General features: G+C 47.4%; 1 protein-coding gene across 5 annotated transcripts in view; it reads right to left on the bottom strand.

Moving 5' to 3' along the window:
* Window positions 1-25,569, bottom strand: part of ARHGEF2 (Rho/Rac guanine nucleotide exchange factor 2) — an 876,584-nt gene that overhangs the window by 371,383 nt on the left and 479,632 nt on the right. For all 5 annotated transcript variants that reach the window (XM_078668338.1, XM_078668336.1, XM_078668334.1 and 2 more), the window contains exons 5-6: window positions 22,825-22,864; window positions 19,848-19,977 (exon numbers count right to left, since the gene is read on the bottom strand). In XM_078668338.1, coding sequence (XP_078524464.1) covers window positions 19,848-19,977; window positions 22,825-22,864 — 170 coding nt within the window. The remainder of the gene's footprint in view (window positions 1-19,847; window positions 19,978-22,824; window positions 22,865-25,569) is intronic.

Below are 25,569 nucleotides of genomic sequence, written 5' to 3'. Positions count from 1 at the left end.
CCCACCGGCTCAAATTAAGCACTTGTTGGGCAATAAGAGCTCTTAGCTCTGTCTATGAAGGCTGAGACTGGCTCATCCAGTCAGAATGCAATCACCAGCGACTATTGGCGACTGATCTATATTAAGAGACAGCTAGAAGCAGGGACACAGAGCTGCACAGGGATGACGGGTGTATCTGGCTGCCTCTGGTCGAATAGATTATGGAACCCAGTGCCTTATCACCCACATGATGTCCGAAGTTAACAGTGATTAATTACCCTCACCCTTATTACACCGGACTATGTTGCCTTTGGTCCCTAATTGTCAAGCATTCAATTCACAGTGGGAAACCCTCTCACTGAGCCATACTGTACAATTATCACAATATTCAATGATATATTAAACTCTTAAATAAATAAATATTCACATTTATTCAACCTTAACAAAAAGGCTGAGCAAGCCCCGAGCCTGCAGGTTTCCAACACAGGAACAAGCAGCAGGAGCTCAACCATTGAGCTTTCTCAGCAACACACGTCATGGCACAGCCAAACTCACCTTTCTTCATCTAGACCTGACAGAGACAAGATAGTTGCTAGACATTTCCATGAGGAATCGCTGAGGATTTCTGGGAACACAGACCATTTAGACAAGTATGGTGGAATGGGGAGATGAGTCGATTCCTAGGTCTGGCCAGATTAGCCTTTGACTGTCAGCCACAGTCTCTAGGTTCGCGTTTGCATTGGCAGGGTGCCAGCCCAGCCGGGGCAAAGCAAAGGGTCGAATAGAAAAGCAAAGCCAGCCCAGGCAAACATGTGTCTAGAATGAAGCCATAGGGGCGTTCATGGGGTGTCATGACAGCCCATATAGCTCTAAAAGCGGCCCTGTAACCTCCAACTCACTGGGGAATTGACAGAATGGCCAGTTCAGCCCATGCAAGGGGTGCCCACCCTGCTCTTAACCGAGCTACAAGGTCCTACAAGAGAGAGAAAGCTGCTAGGTTGGTAGCTGTGGACCATGCAGACAGGAGTTCCAGTCCTGACTTCAGCCAAACTGCGTGATCCTGTGCAAGTGACTGTGCATGTGCCAACCTCAGCACTTTAAACTGTCAAATTAAGAGCACCCAGAAATCGGCAAAACAATCGAGTGTTCTGTAAAAGTAGAACATTCATATACTAGCTTAAAATGTGCACTGCATGATTGTCATGGGTACCAATGAAATGAAGTATTATCGTTCCCCATTCACGTTGTGCTCGACACAACGTGGCCCAAATGGCCTTGGCAACAGTGCCGGCTTTGGGGCAGTGCGACCAATGTCACTGCACTGAGAGCCAAGCGCTGGGGCGGCATTTGCTTTCTGATGGGAAGGGAGGACAGAGCACACCAATCAGGTGAGACCAGGGCAGCCTGTATAGACCTTTGCGTGCCCAGCAGGGTCCAGGGGTAACAGAAAAATAACTCTGATGGTTAATGCACTTGCTGGAGAGATGTGTGGTTTGTCTAATCAGAGTGTTAACTAGCAAATTAGGTTAATGTGCCTGCTGCTATGCACAACGTACAACATGCAGACCACATATTTGTAAGTTATATAGATAGCTTAGTGGGTAATGAAATAAATAAATGAAATACCAGTATTTGTAAAGTGCACAGCTACCTCCGAAGTGGTGTCACGGCGCTGGGGGCCCTCGGGAAGATTAAGCGAGCTACTGCCCAGAGTCACATGGTGCGGGGCTAACCTGCCACTGGCGATCAAACCGTGAACCCCGTAGTCCGGAGTCAGGCACCCTGGCCGCTGCGCCACACACAGAGATCCTTTTGTTAGTATAGACCTTAAACATACAACGCCTACGAGTAAGGATGGCATGCAACTCCCGGACCTCATATAGCTTATTGTTTATGTCCTATACATTAATTAACACACTTGTTTGATTCATTGTCTCTGCATAATATGTGCGTGACGTAAAGTACTCTAACAACTACACTGGCATGAATAACTCTATAAAAGAAATGAAATAAATAGCAGCTGAGCTATAGAGAGATAAGGGCACCATTGGACGGTGGTAGTGAGGGAACCATTTTAGAAGGAGGCCATGGGAAGGCACCAACAATGATCGTCACACCAGGCGCCGTGCATTCTAAACCTGGCCCTTCTTGCAGAAAATTGCCAGGCCGCACATAGATCTCTGCGGCGGCTCCTCGCTATGGCGAAGGAGCGTCGTCCTCCAGGCAGCGGCAGCAGCTGCAAAACTTGAAAAATAAAACAATAATAAAGCAAGTTCATTATCGTTTTATTTTTCTCCATGCCATGGAGTCTTGGGGGCGAGGCAGGGGGGGTGACAGGCACAGGGGGAGTGGTAGGTGCACTGAGCCTCTCTCCAACTCGAGCTGCGATTCCGGGTTGGAGAGAGCAGGACCAGGCTGACAGTCTCCCTGGGACAGCAAATCGAGGACGCTCAGGCCAATCCTGATGCTGCTCTCATGCTGTGAGAACAGCATCCGGATTGGCCGCAGGGCAGTCTGGGAGCCTGTGCCTGCAGTGTTATTTTGCCCCCGCCTCACCATTTTGCCCCGATACCAGCTGTGACTGATAGGTCTGAAGCTCTTTGTGAAGTGACAAGGCAGTGTGATGTAACGCTCTCAGGCTAAAACCATTCTTTGAGGTTTGACCACACAGCTAGCCCACGCACTTGCAATGAGCAGGAAGCCAGAGGCTTCCGTAGAACAAGCACCCCATGGCCGGCTGCAGCAGCTGTTTCACAAGATAATGGCGTCCGCCATTTATGAGGAACTCTGCTGCCCTCTGTAAGGAGCTGTAGTGTACTGCTGCTGGCCTATGAGGGCCTCCAGGATCCTGCCTTTACTGTCAAGTGCACTTTGGTGTCTCTGAGGGAATCCGCGTTATTAGTGATCCTGTCCCACCCCAAGCACCCTTTCAGAGGCACAGAGTGGACAGGCTGGCTTGCAATGTCTTTTCAGCCTCTAGCCTCTTCTTCGTTGGGTTATCGTTATGAAGCCTACATTCTATGGCCAATTTTATTTCCTGCATCTGCTGAGTTTATATATGAACTCATAGGGTTATATGGACCTGATGTAGGAAACCCTTTTCAAAAACCATTGCTGTGGAAATTGCACTGGTTGACCACCTTGGATTGAATTTGCGATGCGCCTTATGTAATAATAGGTCACATTGTAAGTTCTTCACTTAGAGAGGGTTGCACAATGACCTGTGTAATGAATATTAGTTGAATCAGCCACAATTTGCAAGTATCTGTGACGGGCTGTGAAATCAAGGATGGTGATCTGCAAGGGTTAATAGATCTTCACTCACACATTTGCATTCCCAAATGGAAACATTGTTCTTAACCGCATGCGTGCGGCATGATTCCCCCCCGTACGCTGGATTTTGCGAAAGCGCACTTTACATGACGAGCTGGGCTCGTCATGAGCGTGCGAGGAGGCTACCTCATGACGAGCCCAGCTCGTCATGAGCGTCGAAGGGGTTAAGGGACTGATACTGCTTTCAGTTTGGTAAAACATCGGTTAGGAGCAGTCTTTGTGCTCTCCCAGGCCGCACAAACAGAAAAATGTCCAATGGTACAGCTTTCCCTTTGTGCATCAGGTACCACCCCAAATTGAAGATGATAACTTTTCATGGGATTCTGACCACAATTGCACTCACATTTAATTGCCAATATCAAAGGGAACGCTTCTTTCACGTCCGTCCTCTTTGCGATTCACAATGAACTGCTAAAGGTAATTCAGATTTTTTTTCCCCACAACCAAAGCACCTTTCCTATATTGTGACACACTGTTTTGTGGGGCACAGCCTGTGATTATGTGACTCTCAGGCTTCGAGATCATAAACATTGTCAGATATCAGGCCCCAGGGGCCTTGCTGTAACCAAGGCTGCGCTCCAAACCACTTAAAGAAAAGAACTATAAAAAAAGCATGTATTGGAAATCACAATTGGTTTTACTTCTCTGTAGTGAAAGGTTTTTATAAAGCTTCACTAACACACCACAGAGGTATCGGAAAGAGCAGTACTAGATTCCTCAACACAAAGACCAGTACAGATGGCAGCGGCAGTGTAAGGTTTCTTCACACACATAACAAGTCCATCACAAGTAGCACCAGAGCATGCCACTCCACACCGAGAACTCGCGCACCACTGTGGGACGTTGTCTCACACAAGCAAACCTGCAATCCCAGACTGTGGTACTTGGGGGTAGGCGGGCCGGAATAACAAGCGGGGAGGCCGGATATAGTGGGCTATGGCAAAGCCAGTTTATTGTGCAAATACAAGATCTCAGTGAAAGTCAAGGGAGGAATCCGGAGACACTCTGGAAGGGGACGTCCGAAGAGATGCTGTACACGATGACGGGGTTCCGCTCTCCTCCGAGGGTCTCTTGTCGTCTGTCCGGTCTTCGTGGGGGTCTCTCGGAGGTGTGGAAAAGAGAGAGAGAGAGAGGGGCAGTTAGTCCGGTGGACAGGACGCGGGTGTTACCTTCTTCCGACAACAGGGGGTGGTGGGAGGAGGAGAGGTCCGTGAGGTAGGTAGGGAGGGGTTCAGAAGGGGAAAGAAGGAGATTAGGAAGGTGGAGGGTGACGGGTGAGGGGGTAGGTAGGGCTATGGTACAGACGTGGTCGTGACGTGCCACACGGGTGCTATACAACAAGTTTACAGTGCCTAGTGGTATATACACGACCTTTACATTGAGGGGTGCGAGGTGTAACTACTATCACCAGTGTCGCTATGCTCTGTAGCAAACGGGGATTGTTACTCACCCGCCCCGCCGTAATTCTCATCCGAGTTACGGCCGCTCTCCAGCCTCCTCCGATGGACTCCACCAGTCCTCGGTCCAGACTTCGTCTCCTTCTTCGTCTCCGCGCTCCTCTTTCTCCTCCGGTTCGTCGCACGCCTTCTCCTGCCACAAGTCCGCTGGCTCGAACGCTTGGTCTTCCTTGCTTCCGGCTTTTCTTTGTCCCGCCTCAGGATGGAGGGAGGTACTTCCGGGGTCACGGGGCAGTCCTTCCTTGATTTCGCCGCTTCCGATAGGATCCTGAAAAGAAGGAGAAAGGGGTGGAGGCCGGGTTGCCATGGACGCCCCAATGTCGGGTGGCGGGGCTCGGGTCCTTGAGGAATGACGCGGCTTTGCCGAGGTAGGGTTCCCGGCTGTTTCACATCCCCTTCCCCTAGCTGTCCTTCTTGATCGGGGCGAAGGAAACGGGTGGCGGGATAGATAATCGGCATTGCCCTGATCAGTGCCTTTCCGATGCATAGTCCTGAACCTGAAGGGCTGAAGGGACAAAAACCAGCGCAGGACGCGGTCGTTGTGTCCCTTGTTACGGGCCATCCATTCCAGCGGGGCATGGTCGGTATACAGGGTGAATTCCCGTCCGTCAAGGTAGTATCGGAGGCTCTCCACCGCCCATTTGATAGCTAATGCCTCCTTTTCTACCACTGCGTAGTTCTCTCGGGGAAACAGTTTTCGGCTCAGGAAGAGGATGGGTCGTTCCTCTCCGTTGTGGTCTTTCTGTGACAGTACAGCCCCTAGGCCCTGGTCTGATGCATCGGTCTGCAGGATGAAGGGCTGGGAATAGTCCGGGCTGATGAGCACAGGACCAGACATCAGGGATTGCTTAAGGGTGTTGAATGCGAACAGCAAGGAGGGGCCAGGGCATTTCAGTACTTCCTCTGTCTTTGTGGACTTCTTTAGGAGATCGGTTAGGGGGGCTGCGGTCTGAGAAAAGTTAGGGACAAACCTCCTATAGTACCCCAGAAGGCCTAAAAACGTGCGGAGTTCCTTTCTTGTTTGGGGAAAGGGGATGGATTGAATAGCGGTGATCTTATTATTCTGTGGGTGGATAACCCCCTCCCCTAACAGGTAACCCAAATATTTCACTGACTGCGCCGCTAAGGTTGTTTTTGCGGGATTAATAGTGAAGACATATGAACCTAGGGAGGTGATGACATCGTGCAGGTGACCCAAGTGGTGCTCCCAGTCATCGCTGTAGATGATGATATCATCCAAATAGGTGCCTGCGTACTGTGAATGTGGTCGCAACACCTGGTTCATGGCTCTTTGGAACGTGGCGGGGGCGCCGTGGAGGCCGAAGGGCAATACAGTGAATTGGTATAGGCCTTCAGGCGTAGAAAACGCTGTTTTCTTTTTGTCCTCTTCTCTCAAGGGAATCTGCCAATATCCCTTGCAGAGATCGAGCGTGCTGATGTACTTGGCTTTTCCGATGCGTTCTATCATTTCATCAACACGGGGCAAGGGACACGTGTCAAAGGAGGAGATTTTGTTAACCTCACGAAAGTCGATACAGAATCTGACCGACCCGTCAGGTTTTGGCACCAATACAATCGGGGAATTCCAACAACTAATAGAGGGTTCTATGATCCCCATGCGTAACATTTGAGTGATCTCCTCCTTGATAACGGGTCTACGGGCTTCAGGAACCCGATAGGGTCGTTGGCGTACCGTTTTCCCGGGTTCTGTATGGATGACATGTTCGATAACGGTCGTATGCCCTGGGTAGGCGGAGAACACGCGTTGCAGGGGTTTTAGGGAAGCCCGGAGGGACTGTTTCTGCTTCTCCCCCAATTGGGCATCAAGGCATACCTCGAAGGAGAGGGGGGTATCTGGTGCTGTGTTACTAAGAACCGGACGAGGGCCTACCCATTCTTTCAGCAGGTTTACGTGATAGATTTGGGTGACATGCCGGTTCGGGTCTACTTCTATCTCATAGGTGACCGGTGTCACTTGACGTAGAATCGGAAAGGGGCCCTGCCATTGCCCCAGAAGCTTATGATCCGAGGAGGGCATAAGCAGGAGTACGAGGTCACCGGGTTTGAAAGACCGGGGTTTTGTGCCCTTATCATATTGTTGCTTCTGGGTGGTTTGGGCGGACACCAGGTTCTGCCGCACAATGTCCGGGATTTGACCCAGATGGGTCCTGAGGTTCTCCACGTACTCCGGGAGGGGTCGGGTCCGGTCGGGCTCGGCCTCCCATGCCTCTCTGGCCATGTCCAACAGGGTGCGCGGAGGTCGCCCATAGAGAAGCTCGAAGGGCGAATATCCGGTGCTGCTCTGTACTTTGCAACGAATCGCAAACAGAGCCAGCGGTAGCATTTCTTCCCACCTCTTGCTCTCTAGGGCCAACAATTTCTTTAGGGTGGTCTTTAGGGTGGCGTTGTACCGCTCGACAAGCCCATCCGTTTGTGGATGGTAGGCGGATGTTCTTATTTGCTTAATGCCTAAGTGTGCACACACTTGTCTCATGAGGGCCGATACAAAAGGAGTCCCCTGATCCGTCAGGATCTCCCTAGGGAAGCCTACCCTAGAAAAGATTGTTATCAGTGCCTTGGCTATGTTCTGGGTAGTGGGCTGTCGTAGGGGTATCGCTTCCGGAAAACGGGTGGCGTAGTCGACTAGGACCAACGCGTACCGACACCCGCTCCTGGAAGGCAACAAGGGGCCTATTATATCCATCCCCACCAGGCTGTAAGGAACGTCAATGAGGAGCAGTGGTTGAAGAGGTGCACGGGGAGGGCGATATCTACTGTTTTTCTGACAGACCGGGCAGGACCGGCAGTGCTGTTTTATCTGCTGGTAGACGCCTGGCCAGTAGAACTTTTCCAGGATCGCCTGTCCGGTCTTTTCGTCGCTGAAGTGGCCCCCCAAAAGGTGGCTGTGAGCGAGGAATAACACTTTATCCCGGAAGGGCCCCGGGATTACTAATTGGGGAGCTTGTTGGACCCCCCCCTTCCTGTACAAAAGGCCGTTCTTTTTATAGAAATAGGGACCTACTTGAAGGGGGTCTTCATTGTCCAGGGCCCGTCCCCAGGCGTCTTGTAGAATGGGATCCTCCTGTCCGTTTCCCAGGGGTGTTCCTCCACCCGAACGGGGAAGGCGGTTGCATGGTTCCTTTTTTCCTTTTTCTTTTGGTTTTTTGTTTTGTGGGGTCTAGCCGTTTCATCCGGGCAGGGCAGTTCTTGGGGAAACGGGGCTTCCGACCACCACTTTTCCAGGGAGTTGGTAGTGTCTTGGAGGAGGTGAGGCAGACCGGGGTAGTCACTACCCAATATCACCTGTTCTGGAAGAGTGGGTACGAGTCCTACAGTAAGGGTGCTTCCTTGGTCCCTGGGGTGTTGAACCACAATCCGGGCTGTGGGGTACAGTTTTGTATCTCCATGGACGCACTGAATGGCTACTGTGCCGGTCACTGGACCCACCGGGGTGGGGAGTTCCTGGGGTCGGAGCACACTCTGCCTACAACCTGTGTCGGCAAGGGCTAGCAGGGGATGTCCTTCAACGTTCACCGGGCAATGGAACTTGGGAGGGTTGGTATCCGCAGGGAGACAGACATAGTTCCGGGCAAGACCTACTTCCATTGGTTCCTCCTTCTGGGGGCATACTCTGGCGATGTGTCCATATCCCCCGCAATGATAACACTGAGGTCCAGGCGGGGTTGGGCGAGGCAGAATAGGGTAAGGGAACAGTGGGACGGGTTCTGGTCTTCGGGGTAAAGGAGGCCTCGGACCCCGGTGGAGGTTGTGGGTTTGCGGACGGTGGGGGTGCTCATCTTTGGGTTTTTGAAAGTCTTGGGCCCTGCTGTAGGCACTAGCGATCTCTATCGCGTTTTCCAGGGTGAGGCGTGCGTGTTGACGAACCCATTTTTGGGTGGCCGGATGCAGAGATGCCAGGAATTGTTCCAAGTATATTTTGGACAGTATGTCCTCCTTCGATGCCGTGGCGGAACGCAGCCAGCGATCAGCCAGGTCCTGTAGTGTAGTTCCTATCTTCCCAATAGGCTCTGCGCATTGGAATAGTACCTACAGCAGTAAAGGCCTAGGCCAGACGTTAACTAGGTCTACTACTGTCGATACTAGACTTAATTTTTGGGTTTGCCAGCTAAGCTCAGAGTTCGCTAGAAACTTTCTCGAATGTTCAGGAAAGAATTACCTCCCCTGATTAGACAAGAAGGGATTTAGTTTCTGACAACCATAGAACATGACAACTTTGCTCTCCCCTAATCAAGAGTCAATCTCAAGAGTCGTGTGAGCACAAGGCAATTATTTTACTCAGTCAGTACGTTCGTTCTTAGTCTCATCAGAATGTAGAGAAAAGGAAGAGACGGGCGTGTTCAATAAAAAGGTGTTATTTATTGATCAGTCTCTTTTCTCATACATGAGAAATGGATCGATATTATTGCAATACTTATAGTTAAGTAAAGTGCATACATTAAAAGCAATAGTATAAAATAATACTGTAAAAACATTGATATGGTTTCTGAGCCATATGATGTTTAAAATGATTAAAATATATTTACATACACATATACATTTGACTAAACGTACTCAACTGGTGTTTCTAAATACGCCTACCCCGTGTACCTGACCTAAGTCTAATGCGTGGGCGGGAATAGAAAGTTACAGTTTAAGTTAAGTTTGTTTTTGCCAAGTGAATAACTAAAGAATTCTCTGTGAGGGGTTATTCAGTTCTGTACCTGGAATTTAGGATGAATGAGGAATGGTATCTCTTTCTCTGCTCTCGATATTCCAGGCTGCCTGCGAGGGCTGCCCGAAAGCGCCGGTGCTGGGTCTCTCGGCTTGAGATAGCAGCGCGTCTCTCAGCGCGTCAGGAAGGCGGGGCTGCGCCAGCGGGGTCTGCTTCTGCTCTCGGCTTCGGCAAGTATGGCTGCTCCGTCTTGTCACCACGCGCGTGTTTGCATAGGGCAAGGTCGGCAATATTTATACCTTAAAGGTGCCGAGATTGACGTAAGGATGGACATAGGTACGTCAATAAAGATGTCATACGACTTGCTCGTTAGCACATTCTTTTGCAAAAGTTCTCTGTGAAATCAAAACAATGGCCGCACGGATTATCCAGGTTGTCATAGGTTTGATTTGTTATGAGAACGTCGTATGCCTTATCAGGGGCTGGAGGAATGTCGCTTGTCTAATTAGATCTCAAGCGTTATGACCTAATCAGATAACACGTTCCTGTGCCGTAGTGTGACTGCGTCAGATAACGGTATCTGCATCATGGGGGTTTTCTTGCCTCATGGGCTGACTGTTAGTTAACTTGATAGTTAGTTTAACCAGAATAGGGTCAGGAATAGGGGGACTGATTCAGAACCTATAGAAATACACGACAGTCCCTAATGCGGTATGACAGAGCCCGGGGCGTTTCTTGGGGTCCTTCTTTGGCTTGGCGTAGTTTTACCCTATAGGTTTCATCATCTATGCCCAGGCGTTCAAGTATGCACGTTTTAATGTCCGCATACGGGGTCTGTCCCTGGATGTTGGCCTGTTGGTAGGCCGCCTGTAGCTCTCCAGTCAGAAGCGGCCCTAGGTAGTGTCCCCAACGGTCAATGGGCCAGGCGGCGGCCTGAGCCAAACGCTCGAAATTGGTGAAGAAAAAATCTGGGTCCTCTCCGGGTACATATTTCTGGAGGACCACGGACGGAAGGGAGGTAGCCGGTCTTTGTTGGCCCAATACATCAGTGAGTTTGCCCATTGCCTGGTCCTGAGCTGCGCCTTGGCCTTTAAGGACATCGTGCAATTGTCCTCGGTCGTCCTCTGCCGTCTTGAGGAATTGCTCCATCATTTTCCCCAGCTGCTCCTGTGTCTCTGCTAGCTTCTTGACGGCGGCCTCCATGCTTCCGGACAATCCCACTTCTGACACCACCTGTGGTACTTGGGGGTAGGCGGGCCGGAATAACAAGCGGGGAGGCCGGATATAGTGGGCTATGGCAAAGCCGGTTTATTGTGCAAATACAAGATCTCAGTGAAAGTCAAGGGAGGAATCCGGAGACACTCTGGAAGGGGACGTCCGAAGAGATGCTGTACACGATGACGGGGTTCCGCTCTCCTCCGAGGGTCTCTTGTCGTCTGTCCGGTCTTCGTGGGGGTCTCTCGGAGGTGTGGAAAAGAGAGAGAGAGAGAGGGGCAGTTAGTCCGGTGGACAGGACGCGGGTGTTACCTTCTTCCGACACCAGGGGGTGGTGGGAGGAGGAGAGGTCCGTGAGGTAGGTAGGGAGGGGTTCAGAAGGGGAAAGAAGGAGATTAGGAAGGCGGAGGGTGACGGGTGAGGGGGTAGGTAGGGCTATGGTACAGACGTGCTCGTGACGTGCCACACAGGTGCTATACAACAAGTTTACAGTGCCTAGTGGTATATACACAACCTTTACAGTGAGGGGTGCGAGGTGTAACTACTATCACCAGTGTCGCTATGCTCTGTAGCAAACAGGGATTGTTACTCACCCGCCCCGCCGTAACTCTCATCCGAGTTACGGCCGCTCTCCAGCCTCCTCCGATGGACTCCACCAGTCCTCGGTCCAGACTTCGTCTCCTTCTTCGTCTCCGCGCTCCTCTTTCTCCTCCGGTTCGTCGCACGCCTTCTCCTGCCACAAGTCCGCTGGCTCGAACGCTTGGTCTTCCTTGCTTCCGGCTTTTCTTTATCCCGCCTCAGGATGGAGGGAGGTACTTCCGGGGTCACGGGGCAGTCCTTCCTTGATTTCGCCGCTTCCGATAGGATCCTGAAAAGAAGGAGAAAGGGGTGGAGGCCGGGTTGCCATGGACGCCCCAATGTCGGGTGGCGGGGCTCGGGTCCTTGAGGAATGACGCGGCTTTGCCGAGGTAGGGTTCCCGGCTGTTTCACACAGACCTTTGTTTCAATGCACATATTAGAACAGAGATCAAATCAGGATCTTCTTCCCTCAAGATGCTAAATAAAAGAATAATTCCATGTATAAACAAGGCTCGTCACGTAATGCCCGAGAGGGTCACTTGCCCTTCTAAAGACAGGTTTCGCCAGTGTTTTGTATGGCGGGCTACCACTATACCAGAGAGCTCGGCTATGTGCTGCATCTGGAGTCATTCTGAAAGAGACAAGAATCGGTCAGCATCTCAGGAGGACTCGGGATCCTCCATTGGCTATCAGTCGACAAGCGACTCACCTAAAGCCATGGGCCTAGTGTAGAAATACATAAAAAGCATCACCCTTGCATCTTCTAGTTACCGCCTGCCCTGCCAGAGCCCTCAGATCAGCTAACCAGAGTATTGTGAGTACCTAAAAGCAGGAGTCTGTAAAAAGGAGAACAAAGTTTACCTGGGACTGGTCCAAGGATGCAGAATGTCTTACCAGCTGAGATAAAAGACACATAGCCCTACCATACCGAGGTTCAGGAAAGTTGTGAAGACCCTCCTCTTTGTAGAAGAGTCAACACTGCATATCTCACTCCATGGGGCTTAGAAGTAGGTCTAGCACATTCTTTGAAAATACTCAAAAACGTGCCCGGTATTTACAGCAAAGTACACATACAGCCCTGGAGCGCAAACAAATCAGCAACATGTCTTGCACCTAGTCTAAACATTGAGTAAAGTCCTCACCCGCAACCCAAAATGCAGGGCAAAGTGACCCGCTCTTCCATCTAAATACCCAGAGAGTGGCAAACTCAGCACTGAATTGTGACAGCGACTACTCCAGAAAATATAGCAGTGTACCCCATACTAAGCTACAAAGTGTCAGGGGCAACCGCTGTGAGATAGTTTGGGGTATAGTGGGGTGCAGGGCTATACACTGTGGACAGTGCCCAATCTGTAACAGAATAAGTGCTAGGGCCCAAAGTTCAGCACAGAAGGCCGTGACAGGTGGTTTCAAAGGTTATGATACCTGAGTATTCAAGTTGCGTACTCTTGGTTGAAACTCATTCCTCTTTAATCCTCCGCCAGTCACGCCCTGCCTCTTTATCAGTCTTGCAGGCTTTCATTCATGCTTTCTCTCTTTGTCCCTACTTCTCTGCCTTTATCTTCCCTGCCTTTCCCACATTTGTGTTTTTCTCTATCTTGCCCTGACCCAAATTCTGTTGATGAAAAATAAGTGCCAGTCCCCAAAAATGTGGTGGGCCCCACCTGCAACCACCGGCTCAAATTAAGCACTGATTATGGAGTAGTCTCCGACAAATTACTTATCATAGTGGCTAGGACTTTCTCCAAAGTAATCACAATGTAACCAGTTCAGATAAATGTTGCTGTAATTTACATTTGTACTCATGGGCTCCTCATGAATTCCAGGATTAAGCTAAGTCTACTATAAGGGTTAGTCATACTCATTCTTAGCAAAATCTTTATGAATGAGGCCAATGTATATGCTTGCCTATCCCTCTATGATATTTGACATGCTCACACCACACGTCTAGTACACACGAAGTTGCCTGCAAACATGTCCTGTTCCATCAAACCCTGTAGGGTGTATTGTAGGCCCCTCTAAAGTGGGGCCTACAATACACCCACATCTTTCAAAGGTTGGGGTTTACTCTTTGTTTGAAACCCTGAGCACTGTTGTAAATTTTGGGACAGGAAACGGCCAACACCTGTTGTTTTCCAATGATCCTGAAAAACACTCCGCAGTTGGGCAGTCGATTGTAGTTCATCAGGGCTACGTAATAATTCCCTTTTACTGCTTGACACTCTTACACTCACACAGGACAAAAGAGCCACGTCCATCAGCCAGTACTGTACTAGTCCTCAGTAAGTACACCACCCATCACCCACACTGCAGGAACTGAATAACTGAAGAGATCTGCCAAACGCCACTGGTCAATGGAGGATTTTAATTTCGTGCACCACTGAAAGGTCCGAACTAGCTACGATTGCATCTTGACATCAAAAAATGACAATCCGATATGGGATTATATTAATTAGATCTCCCCACCATTTCTCCCTTTAACCTATGCCTGTTCAGGACCATAAACCTTAAACAAAATATCTCAGAATGGACAAGTGAGTGCAGTAACAAGTTAAGAGAACTACGGAGATAGCAAATGCCATAAAGAGACCTGCAGAGCTGCTCACCGCTGCCAGCCTACAGAAAACCATAAACTGCTTCCTTTCCCTTACACTTATTCATCCATCACACTGTTAAGAGCAGCGTCCCATTTCACGATAACCGCATGCATGTGGCCCTCATGCATAACATGGAAGTATTTCCCACATAGAAGCAAAAAAAGACAACACACTCCCAACCACACATCTTACACGGGGTAGCTTGCTACCCATGAAGGCAAACACTTCAGCGATCCCTATAGGGTAGTAAGTGCTATATAAATATTAAAATACCTTACAAGACATATAAATGTTACAGTGTAAATGGTTAACATGTAGGCCTTTCTCAATATCAGACCTGGCTGCCGCCTCAATCCAGGCAAACATGAAGATGAAAATAAGGAACATTTATGAATACAGTGATAATTGGATTAAATGACAAAGCTCACAAATGCAATGTAGTGACAGGTAAGAGGCAGGAATTAAAGTGCCTTTATGAGGACTCAGATTAATGGGTTACTGTTCACAACTTATCACAATTATTAAAATGCAGATTATTTTGAAGTTGATTTTGTTTAGAAACATCTTCAGTAATAGAGGTATCTCTCATAGCAAGAAACATCTTTGGAACACAGGTGGATTGCACTGGAAGCACTGACAGTATATACAGCATCCTACCAATCATCATTTGGGAATACAATTTATGGCAACAAAATGATCCATGAAATCTAAAATCATCGCTAGTATCAGAGGTTATGAGCTTTAGAATATCCATCAACTGTAAGACTAGTACATGGCTTCACCAACATCAGCAGAAAAAGATACCTAAAGCACTACTAACATCATCTCCATCAGTAGAAGCCCCTGGGATCACAAATATACTAATTATTAACAAAGGAAGGTCTGTCTATACAATTGCAAGATCATAATGACGCAAACGTTAATGACATCACATACATCATCACTAGTTAGAGAGGTCTATAGCTTCAGAAAAACCATCACTAGTAAGAGAGGTCTGTAGTGTCAAACATCATCACCAGCAAGAGACGTCTGTAGCGTCAAAAACAATCTCCAGTAGGAGGTCTGTAGCGTCAGAAACATCATCATTATTACGAGAGGTCTGTAGTGTCAGACACATCATTCATTGTCAGTAAGAGAGGTCTGTAGTGTCAAACATAATCACCAGCACGAGAGGTCTGTAGCGCCAGGAACATCATTGCCAGAAAGAGAGGTCGTAGTGTCAAACATCATCACCAGTAAGAGAGGTCAATAGCATCACAAACTTCATCACAAGTAAGAGAGGTCAATAGCGTCAGAAACATCATCGCCAGTAAGAGAGGTCTGTAGTGCCAAACATCATCACTAGTAAGAGAGGTCAATAGTGTCAAACATTACCACTAGTAAGAGAGGTCTGTAGCGTCAGAAACATCACCTCCTGTAAGAGAGGTCTAATGCGTCAGAAACATCATCGCCAGTAAGAGAGGTCTGTATTGTCAAACATAATCAACAGTAAGAGGTTATTAGCATCAGAAACATCATCACCAGTAAGCGAGGTTATTAGCGTCAGAAAAAAACATCATCAACAGGAAGAGAGGTAATTCGCGTCAGAAGAAACATCATCAACAGTAAGAGAGGTTATTAGCATCAGAAAAAACATCATCACAAGTAAGAGAGGTTATTAGCATCAGAAAAAACATCATCAATAGTAAGAGAGGTTATTAGTGTAAGAAAAAACATCATCAACAGTAAGAGAGGTAATTAGCGTTCGAAAAAACATCTTCACCAGTAAGAGAGGCTATTAGCATCAGAAAAAACATCAATAGTATGATAGGTTATTAGCATCAGAAAAAGTATCCTAAACAGTAAGAGAGGTAATTAGCGTCAGAAAAAACATCATCACCAGTAAGAGAGGTTATTAGTGTCAGAAAAACCATCATCAACAGTAAGAGAGGTTATTAGCGTCAGAAAAAACATCATCAACAGTAAGAGAGGTTATTAGTATCAGAAATAACATCATCAACAGTAAGAGAGGTAATTAGCGACAGAAAAAACATCAACAGTAAGAGAGGTAATTAGCGTCAGAAAAAACATCATCACCCGTAAGAGAGGTTATTAGAGTTAGAAAAAACATTGTCAACAGTAAGAGAGGTTATTAGCATCAGAAAAAACATCATCAACAGTAAGAGAGGTACTTAGCGTCAGAAAAAACATCATCACCAGTAAGAGAGGTTCTTATCGTCAGAAAAAACATCAACCATATGAGAGGTTAATAGCGTCACAAAAAACATCATCACCAGTAAGAAAGGTTATTAGCATCAGAAAAAACATCATCAACAGTAAGAGAGGTACTTAGCGTCAGAAAAAACATCATCACCAGTAAGAGAGGTTATTATCGTCAGAAAAAACATCAACAGTATGAGAGGTTAATAGCATCACAAAAAAACATCATCACCAGTAAGAAAGGTTATTAGCATCAGAAAAAACATCAACAGTAAGAGAGGTAATTAGCGTCAGAAAAAACATAATCATCAGTAAGAGAGTTTATTAGCGTCAGAAAAAACATCATCAACAGTAAGAGAGGTTATTATTGTCAGAAAAACCATCATCAACTGTAAGAGAGGTAATTAGGGTCAGAAAAAATATCATCAACAGTATGTGAGGTAATTTGCATCAGAAACATCACCAGTAAGAGAGGTAATTAGCGTCAGAAACATCATCACTAGTAACAGAGCAACAGCATGTGAAATATAATCGCTAGTAATAGATCTATTGCATCGCAACATCAGCATTAGGAGCCAGTGGTGCTGGAACAATTTTCACAATGGGGCGCTGCCATCAGTGTTACATTACTGAAATCACGGCATTGTGAAAAATCCAAGTGTTTCACGAAGAACAAGTGTAACAAGTGAGTCACACCCATGCAGGAGGCGAGTGGTCAGTGTGTGGTATGTAGCCAGTGGTGCATTTTGGAGCACAAGGTTGCAAATAGATTACTAAAACATGGTATGGAAGCACACTGGCACTTCCAGAAGGCACGCTTTCTATTGGAATGGCCACAAAATTGCTAAAATTGGCAATGCCATGCGGTTTTACCGATACTACTATACAGTGCACAACAGTATTGTGTGAAAATCGATTTTCTGAAAATATGTATTATTTCCTCATCATTAAGTAATGTGTCTTGATTTGTTTTGATCCTTTTAAGTCATTGTTTCCCTCTTCTCTTCAGAATTGCTAAAAAGGTACTTCATTTCGGCTTTCTTAACTACTGATATATTTTGTAATATCTGTAAAGTTCAGTTACAACCTCAGGTATTTACATTGTGTTGTGTTTTTTTTTAAAAACTGACCCCGCCTTTCCTTTCGCATTCCATGTACCCCACCAAGACTGTTTTACAGTTCAGTTTACAAAAAGTCTCTCAATTTGCAGTCGGAGAAATAAAAGTAAACCTCAGCCCTCATTTTAAAAGGATAAGGAGACATAGCCTGACATTTGACTCCTGTCTTTGAACGCACAGCCAAGGCGACAAGATAAAGACTAAACTTAGAGTCATCTTTACTGCCAATTCCACCGTGATTATTATGGGTATGATGCAGCCCCCCCCCCCAGAACCCCTACTTGCAGTGCCTATGTTAGGCATCAATAATACCACGGCCTGGATGGCTTAACAAACACTACCAAAAGAAAGTATACGGCATCATTGACATCATGACAAGTAACAGAAGTCTGTGACATCAGCGACATCATCACTAGCAAGGGGGGTCTACAGTATCATCAGCACCACCACTAGCGGCTGAGGTCTGGGGCAACATCAACATCTTCGTTAGTAAGGGGGGGGCTACAGGATCATCAGCACCACTAGCGGCTGAGGTTTGGGGCAACATCAACATCGTTAGTAAGGGGGGGAGCTTCAGTATCACCAGCACCACCACTAGCGGCTGAGGACTGGGGCAACATCATCATTATCACTACTAAGAGGGGGTCTACAGTATCATCATCACTAGCAAGGGGGGTCTACAGTATCATCAGCACCACCACTAGTGGCTGAGGTCTGGGGCAACATCAACATCTTCGTTAGTAAGGGGGGGGCTACATGATCATCAGCACCACTAGCGCCTGAGGTTTGGGACAACATCAACATCGTTAGTAAGGGGGGGAGCTTCAGTATCACCAGCACCACCACTAGCGGCTGAGGTCTGGGGCAACATCAACATCTTCGTTAGTAAGGGGGGGGGCTACAGGATCATCAGCACCACTAGCGGCTGAGGTTTGGGGCAACATCAACATCGTTAGTAAGGGGGGGAGCTTCAGTATCACCAGCACCACCACTAGCGGCTGAGGTCTGGGGCAACATCATCATTATCACTACTAAGAGGGGGTCTACAGTATCATCATCACTAGCAAGGGGGGTCTACAGTATCATCAGCACCACCACTAGCGTCTAAGGTCTGGGGCAACATCAACATCATCACTACTAAGTGGGGGTCTACAGTATCATCATCACTAGCAAGGGGGGTCTACAGTATCATCAGCACCACCACTAGCGTCTGAGGTCTGGGGCAAAATCAACATCTTCGTTAGTAAGGGGGGGCTACAGGATCATCAGCACCACCACTAGCGGCTGAGGTCTGGGGCAACATCAACATCATCACTACTAAGAGGGGGTCTACAGTATCATCATCACTAGCAAGGGGGGTCTACAGTATCATCAGCACCACCACTAGCGTCTGAGGTCTGGGGCAACATCAACATCTTCGTTAGTAAGGGGGGGCTACAGGATCATCAGCACCACTAGTGGCTGAGGTTTGGGGCAACATCCACATCGTTAGTAAGGGGGGGGCTTCAGTATCATCAGCACCACCACTAGCGGCTGAGGTCTGGGGCAACATCAACATCATCACTACTAAGAGGGGGTCTACAGTATCATCATCACTAGCAAGGGGGGTCTACAGTATCATCAGCACCACCACTAGCGGCTGAGGTCTGGGGCAACATCAACATCTTCGTTAGTAAGGGGGGGCTACAGTATCATCAGCACCACTAGCGGCTGGGGTTTGGGGCAACATCAACATCGTTAGTAAGGGGGGGCTTCAGTATCATCAGCACCACTAGCGGCTGAGGTCTGGGGCAACATCAACATCATCACTACTAAGAGGGGGTCTACAGTATCATCACCACTAGCAGCTGAGGTCTGAAACATCATCAAGATCCCCAGCAGTGAAAGAGGCTTATGGAAACAGAGATCATTACCATTAACAGAGGTGTGCAGCATCACGAAACCTATGACATCAAAAACATTATTATTCAGACTGGAATATGAGGTCACACACTGCATCATCAGCTCCAGGTGTTCCAATCTGAATAACAACCTTTTTGATGTCATAGAGTGACGAAGCACGCGATGCAATAGACGCTGTTAACAGTGGTGGACCAGGTGATGCAATCTAACTCAGTCACTAGTGGTGACGCTGGATAAGCCACAGTAGTAGTGACAGTGGCATATGAGTTCAACAGCACCTTCATCACTAGTGATAGAAGTCAACGGCATCACTAGTGACAAAACCTTAAGGTATCACAAAGATCACCAATAACAAACACTTACACATTACAGACATCATCACTAGACACAGAAGTGTGAGAAGACAAATATCACTACTAGCAGATGTCTTTCCACCACAAGGATCATTATGTAGAGAGGCTGTCGATGTAACAAACCCCCTCGCATTAGAAGCTGATAGCATCCCAACGCAGCTTCAGCGCAGCAACATTCCGCAAACACAATTCCACGGAAGCAGAACTTCCCGCGTCGCAAACTAACATTGTGGTCACATGTTTATGACATCATCAAAGATGCGCCCCTCAGTCACTAAAGCATGTGGTCAGAGTAAGAGTGCACCAGTTTGATGGAACTGCATTGAAGTCCCTTACTAAGACAAAGCCCGCCTCTGATCGCGCCTCCCGTTCCACTGGGAGGACCAGGCTCTTCAAGGCTAGCGGGCGTGGTGCCTATGGGCGCGCGGCGGAAATGTTCCTACCTTTGACTTGCCACTGGCCACCTTCTTAATAAAGCTCAGCGTTCTTTCCAAGGTGGTCTCTTCCCTCCGACCGCTCTCTTGCTCCCCAGCCTCCGTAACGTCGAGGTGTCCACAGCTCCCAGATATAGAGCTGCTCCCGATCAACAAAACAAACAAAAGAAGATTGAACTGGTCATTGAGGGTAGTTCTGTACAGATCCAATAGCAATTCTCTGCCATATGAGTAACTCTCAGATATATGTAGAAATGCCCTGGTCCTCAGATCTTGACAGAACAGCCTCCTTGCCAGATCCTATCCGCAGGTGCTGAGGGCGGGAGCAGACAGAGGTGTAATGCACACGGCAGTCTAGTGCCAGGGGGAATATTACCACACCATGAGGATATTTGGTAATGGCTGGCGTTTGACACTTCATGGATGCCAACAAGGGCAGAACAATGGCAAGCTTTTCTTGCTGCTCCCCATGCACCAAGTTGTGGGTGTACACTTGACTCGTGGTCAGCACCAGCCCAGGCCCTTTGACATTTCCCAGTAATATGACGAATCCCGGGCCAACGCCCTTAGCTCTGAGTGGAAGAGTAGCTTAGACATCCTTCACATCTCTACCCTGTCCCCATTGATAGGACAGCTTTGGAAGTGGTGGCAGCCCAGCAAGCAGCAGCCTCCTACTTCAGAGACCTATAATTATCAAAGTGCCAGGAAAATGAACACCCGCCTTTGGAATTCAAGAAAACCATGAGCCAGATAGGGGTATGATACAAATATGGTCACAGGAGCAAGGCAGATATGTATTCACAGTAAATATAAAGTTGCCACCTTTAACACAGACCTAGTTGTCGGAAAGCACTACTATACTCTGGCATTGTAGGCTCAACTTTGAAGCTGCTTCCCTTCCTACACAGGACTGGTGAGGCTGGGTCTTCTGTCTTCAGAGGGAGCAAGGCCATCTGCTGACTACTCCCTCATATCTAGGTGGCATGGCATCAGGATCTCTTTTAAGTTATGCCCAATAGATTTACCTGTTATATACAACGTCTTGTCACAATGTAGGACCAAGATTCAGATGAAACACCAGGGGATTTTGTATTTTTAAGGTTCTAGGTGTCCCATTTTCAAATTCCACACTGCTGTATCCTGCCTGGACCAAGGGGGAACGCCATTTACTGCAGTGGCCAAACTACTGACTGGTTTGGACCCTCAGGGGTGCGCTCTGCAAATGACATGCCGTGCACATACCTTATGCAAAAAGATCAGTTGATGGACAGAATGTAGAGTAATGTCATACATTCACCCCAGTGTAGAGAACTGGAACTAACTCCATCGTGCACATACCTTGGCCCACCAGAATATCCTCCCAATGCACAAATCCACCTACCAGAATGTTTGACGCATCTTAAGAGCCACTTTACTTGTGTAAAAATCTGTATTCAGTTGCAGTCCTACCTAGTCCAATTTAAAACAAGCTGCACTAACACAAGCTCCCAGTTCAGTAGTCTCCAGCACTTTGGACCACTTAAATAGCGAAGGAAAGTACTGAGCCTAAAGTGGAGCAAAAACCTCCCCATTTCCATATGTTCAATCTTCTTCTGACTCATAATTGAGCTGGAGAACAAGTACATTGAATTCAAGGAAGGAAGATAAGGACAGACTTGTTCAGCTCATAACACAGAATGAAGGTTCGGACAAGTATGTTCCAATCAAGGGAAGAATGTGAGGGTAATAAAGTCCAACTTAAGGAAGGAAGGGAGTGAGGATGAGGTCACACATGTAAAACTCAATGTAGGAAGACGAGGGCTAACCTATCTGGCTCCGGGAAGGAATAAAGGATAAGTTTGTTCCAGCCAAGGAAGGAAGGTAGGGGCAAACATGTTCACCCAGAAGGAGAAAGGATAAGGTGTAGTGTGTCCAGCTCAAAGAAGGAAGGTAGGTGCAAGTGCATCCAACGGAGGAAAAGTCGGTGAGCGAAGCATGTCTAACTTAGAGCAAGCTTGTCCAACTCAAGGAAGGAAGGTACAACAAACATGTCCACCTTGAGGAACGAAGGAAGGGTAAAGACAAGTATGCCGTACTCAAGCAATGAAGACGAGGACTATGATGTCCACTTTGTGGAAGGAAGGGAGGGTAGTCAGGTATGTCCAAATCAAGGAAAAAAGGTAAGTACAAGTATGAACAAAGCAAGGAAGGAAGGTAAGGAGAAGCATGAGCAACTCAGAGCAAGTATTTCCAACTCAGTGAAGGGATACATGGACATGCATGTATAAGTCAGTGAAGGAAGGGTGTTAACCTATAGGCCCTATGAAAGGAAGGAAGGTAAAGACAACTGTTCCAACACAGGAAGGAAGGCTAGACAAGTACATTCTAATCAAGGCAGGAAGGGTAACAACAATTACGCCCTACTTAAGGAAGGACGGTAAGGACAAACATGTCCGTCCTAAGGAAAGAAAGAACAGAAAGTCTGTCAAAAGTCATCATCATTTGAACGCCTTTTGTTCGACAGAAGCCCCAACGATAACTAATCAAAGCCGTGAATACGTTTCGTCATTCACTCCACCACATTGGCTATGGCAGAACCCCTTAAATCGATGCATAATTAATGAAAATGGTTTTTATTTTTAACAGCAGGTTATCTCCTCTTGAACTGATCGTCCTACCTTGCAGACCGTCACTAATGACCTAGGTGCCAGAGGATTAATCGGTGACCTACAACTGGTATATCATTTTGGCAAAAGGCACACAAACTCACTGAGCTATCTTACTGGCACCTAGCTGGTCTCGAGGATGTATTTGTAGAGTCTAAAACTATAGTCCCTTTCCAGTAATAAACCCAGTATTTCACATTTTTCACCACTTTTTCAATTAAAGCGCAACACTCCAATTGAAGCCTACAGTGGGCTCGGAGCTATTCCAGCACTTCCATTCCTTCTCATTATCCCCATCAAGTTTCATCTCTCACCCCAGTAGCATGCCCCCCGATACTCACCCATTCTCAAGGCTTCCTTCTGCACCAAACAGTGACACATCTGCAAATAAAAAGAAAGAAAGAAAAAAGAATGTGTGAACTAGGAGTCTCAAAGACTTACGAAATGTTAGTGACCCAAAGTTTGGTAACATTGCATGGGCACATATTAAACAATAGAGTCTTGTCCCTTATGTGTGCTTGTCACCTGCTTCAGGGGGCAGGGGAGGGTCTCTTGCAAGCCATTTTTCATGCCCCGCAAGTATCTGCTGTGAACCTTTGTGACAGAAGACGATACGCCCTGTGTGGACATGTCATGGAAACAGTTGCTACAAACCAACCCCAAACTTTCTGAGATACTGGAGAGAGGATGCTGTCAGTGGTTAGCATGAGAGGGAAGCTGTGGCTGTTTTATTGCGCGTGTGTTCGCATTCATTCAGCAGATCCTCAAAGGTTGATCACAGTGTCTGCCTGCTATAGCAGTCTTGCTTCTGAAATACAGGAAAGCGATGGAAGGGTTAAAACATGGGCTTGAAGACTTCTCTAAAAGGTATGATGCCACTGTAAGGCTGACACCAGCTGAGCAAACCAGCTTCATGTCAAACAAAGCCTGATGTGATGTACTCTTCCTGGTCTTTGAAGTTTTTTTTATATGTGCTGGGTTTATCAGGGACATTTCTTCATTTACGCCTCAGGTGGTGGTCCTCACCTGTTACCTGTGTCCAGTCTAGCTAACATTTCAGAAGCTCTGGCGTGTTGGTCAATCTTCCCTTTTCCAGAGGACCACTAACCATCTGATCCTGCGCGGATTAACATCTGGGAGCTGTGCTGCAGTAAGGGCGCGCCGTCTCTGTTTGCACCATAGCGTACCTTTAAGTAGATGCGACGGACACAGGCAAAAGAGAGCGCAACTGTTTATGGATAACGTGCTGCCCTCAGGGCAACCGTGAACTCATGTTGCCCAAGGGGCGGGGTTTTAGTTGAAGGTGGCCTGACTGAAGCAGCTGGTCGCAGTTCACAATGCAGGCGGCACCCAGTCTGTAGTCCACGGGACACAGAGACCACCCTGCATGCCGCAGCAGTGAGTGACTGCCCCTGACTCAAGGAACATGTCGGTTCATGAGTATTTGGTTCATGGTTGAAGGCTGGCGTACCTACTGCTTTAACCCCTTGCATGGGGCACACATTTTCACGCTGTGCGGGTGATTTAAATAGTGGGCTGGATTCGGACGGCCCCCAGCTGTCCTCCGCCCCTGAGCATGCAAGGGGTTAAATTGTACACGTGATTTGGTCACGGGGTGTGTACTACAGTTTAAAATAGATCGTGTACACGTGGGACGTGAAGGAGAGGAAGGGAGCAGCAATGGCGGTTGGAAACAACACAAAGAGGTGAAAGTTAGGTTGCTTTTGGTCCATGGAGCACTTTATGTAATATAGGCACTGACGCATGTGCTCAGGGTATGGGGCACAGGGTAAACATTTTGTCACAACAAGAATCAGGTAGATGGGCGATTACAGGGTTAGTTTATTGGCATATAGTTTTTGTTGGAGACAGGAGGGTCATCTTCTGATTCTGCAACAGTAGGTAATGTAAATGAGGGGAATTTTATAATGTGCACACACTTTTATAATTCTTAAGTCAAATCAGTATGTTTTGAATATTATAACGGTGCTAATTAGTCAAGAAGGGTACTTTGGTATGCAATAAACAAAATAATTACAGGTTTTATTTAATTTTGCAAATAACCCTGACGAAGGGCTTTAAAAGCCCGAAAAGCATTGGGTCTAAATTATGACATCAACTAGAACGTATTGTTAATTCAGCCGCAGCATTGATAAGGCCTGGATGGGCATGTTAATGTCCGATAAAAAAGGAGTCATTAAGAATTAAGTCTGCCTTGGGAGTGAACGAATAAAAAATGGATGAACTTTTGGAACATGACAAATAAATATATAGTTTAAACGAAGGAACATCTGGTAAAATTGTGGTTTACCATGAGAATAAATATCTCATCAGTGGCGCGGAAGCTCGTGCCACGTAGCGTTGTAACAAACCTTCACTAGCACAGTCTCCCTCATGGTAAAGGAAGGAGCGCTGCAAGGCAAAGGGCCTTCTCATCGGAGCTGTTAAAAGGGGTTTCCACATGGTAATTCGGACTGTCCGCATAAAATATAACAGGCTAATAATACCGACCAAACAGAGATGAGTAGATTTAAATTGGTGACCCCTAGTACAGGCATTCTATAACAACAATCTGGCGCATCTTTTCACATGGATGCCTGTGCTCCAGTAATCCTATAGAACCAACTATTCAAGCCCAGCAGTGGGTGGAACACTTCACTGAAATCTATGACCGCTCCAGCATTCATCTGGAAGTACTCGATCTGGAGACCGCTTGTGATCGCTCCACTTCGTTTTACCCACCAAGAAACACTTTGAGCTATCCAGGCTATGCCCCCTCAGAAGGTCCCAGGCTCCGACAAAGTCGCTGGAGACCTTTATCGCTCTGGTGCCCCTACGTTAACACCCTTTCAAATATAATACTAGCAGGAGGACACGTTCCTTAATAAGGGAAAATGCGGAGATTGTCCCGATCTATACAAAGGGAGATAGAGGCACCCCAAACAACTATTGAACCATCAGTCTTATTGATAACTTGCAAAAGATCTTCTGCCACCAGATTTTGGCTAGACTACAAGACTGCGTTGAAGAGACTGCTATTTTGAAACTTTTGCAGGCGGGGTTTCGCTCCAAGGTGTGCACAGTTA

The sequence above is a fragment of the Lissotriton helveticus genome, chromosome 12 (genome assembly GCF_964261635.1).
Source record: "Lissotriton helveticus chromosome 12, aLisHel1.1, whole genome shotgun sequence".
Classification (NCBI taxonomy): Eukaryota; Metazoa; Chordata; class Amphibia; order Caudata; family Salamandridae; genus Lissotriton; species Lissotriton helveticus.
Note: the sequence above shows the minus strand (reverse complement) of the source record. Positions and strands in the feature narration are given on the sequence as shown.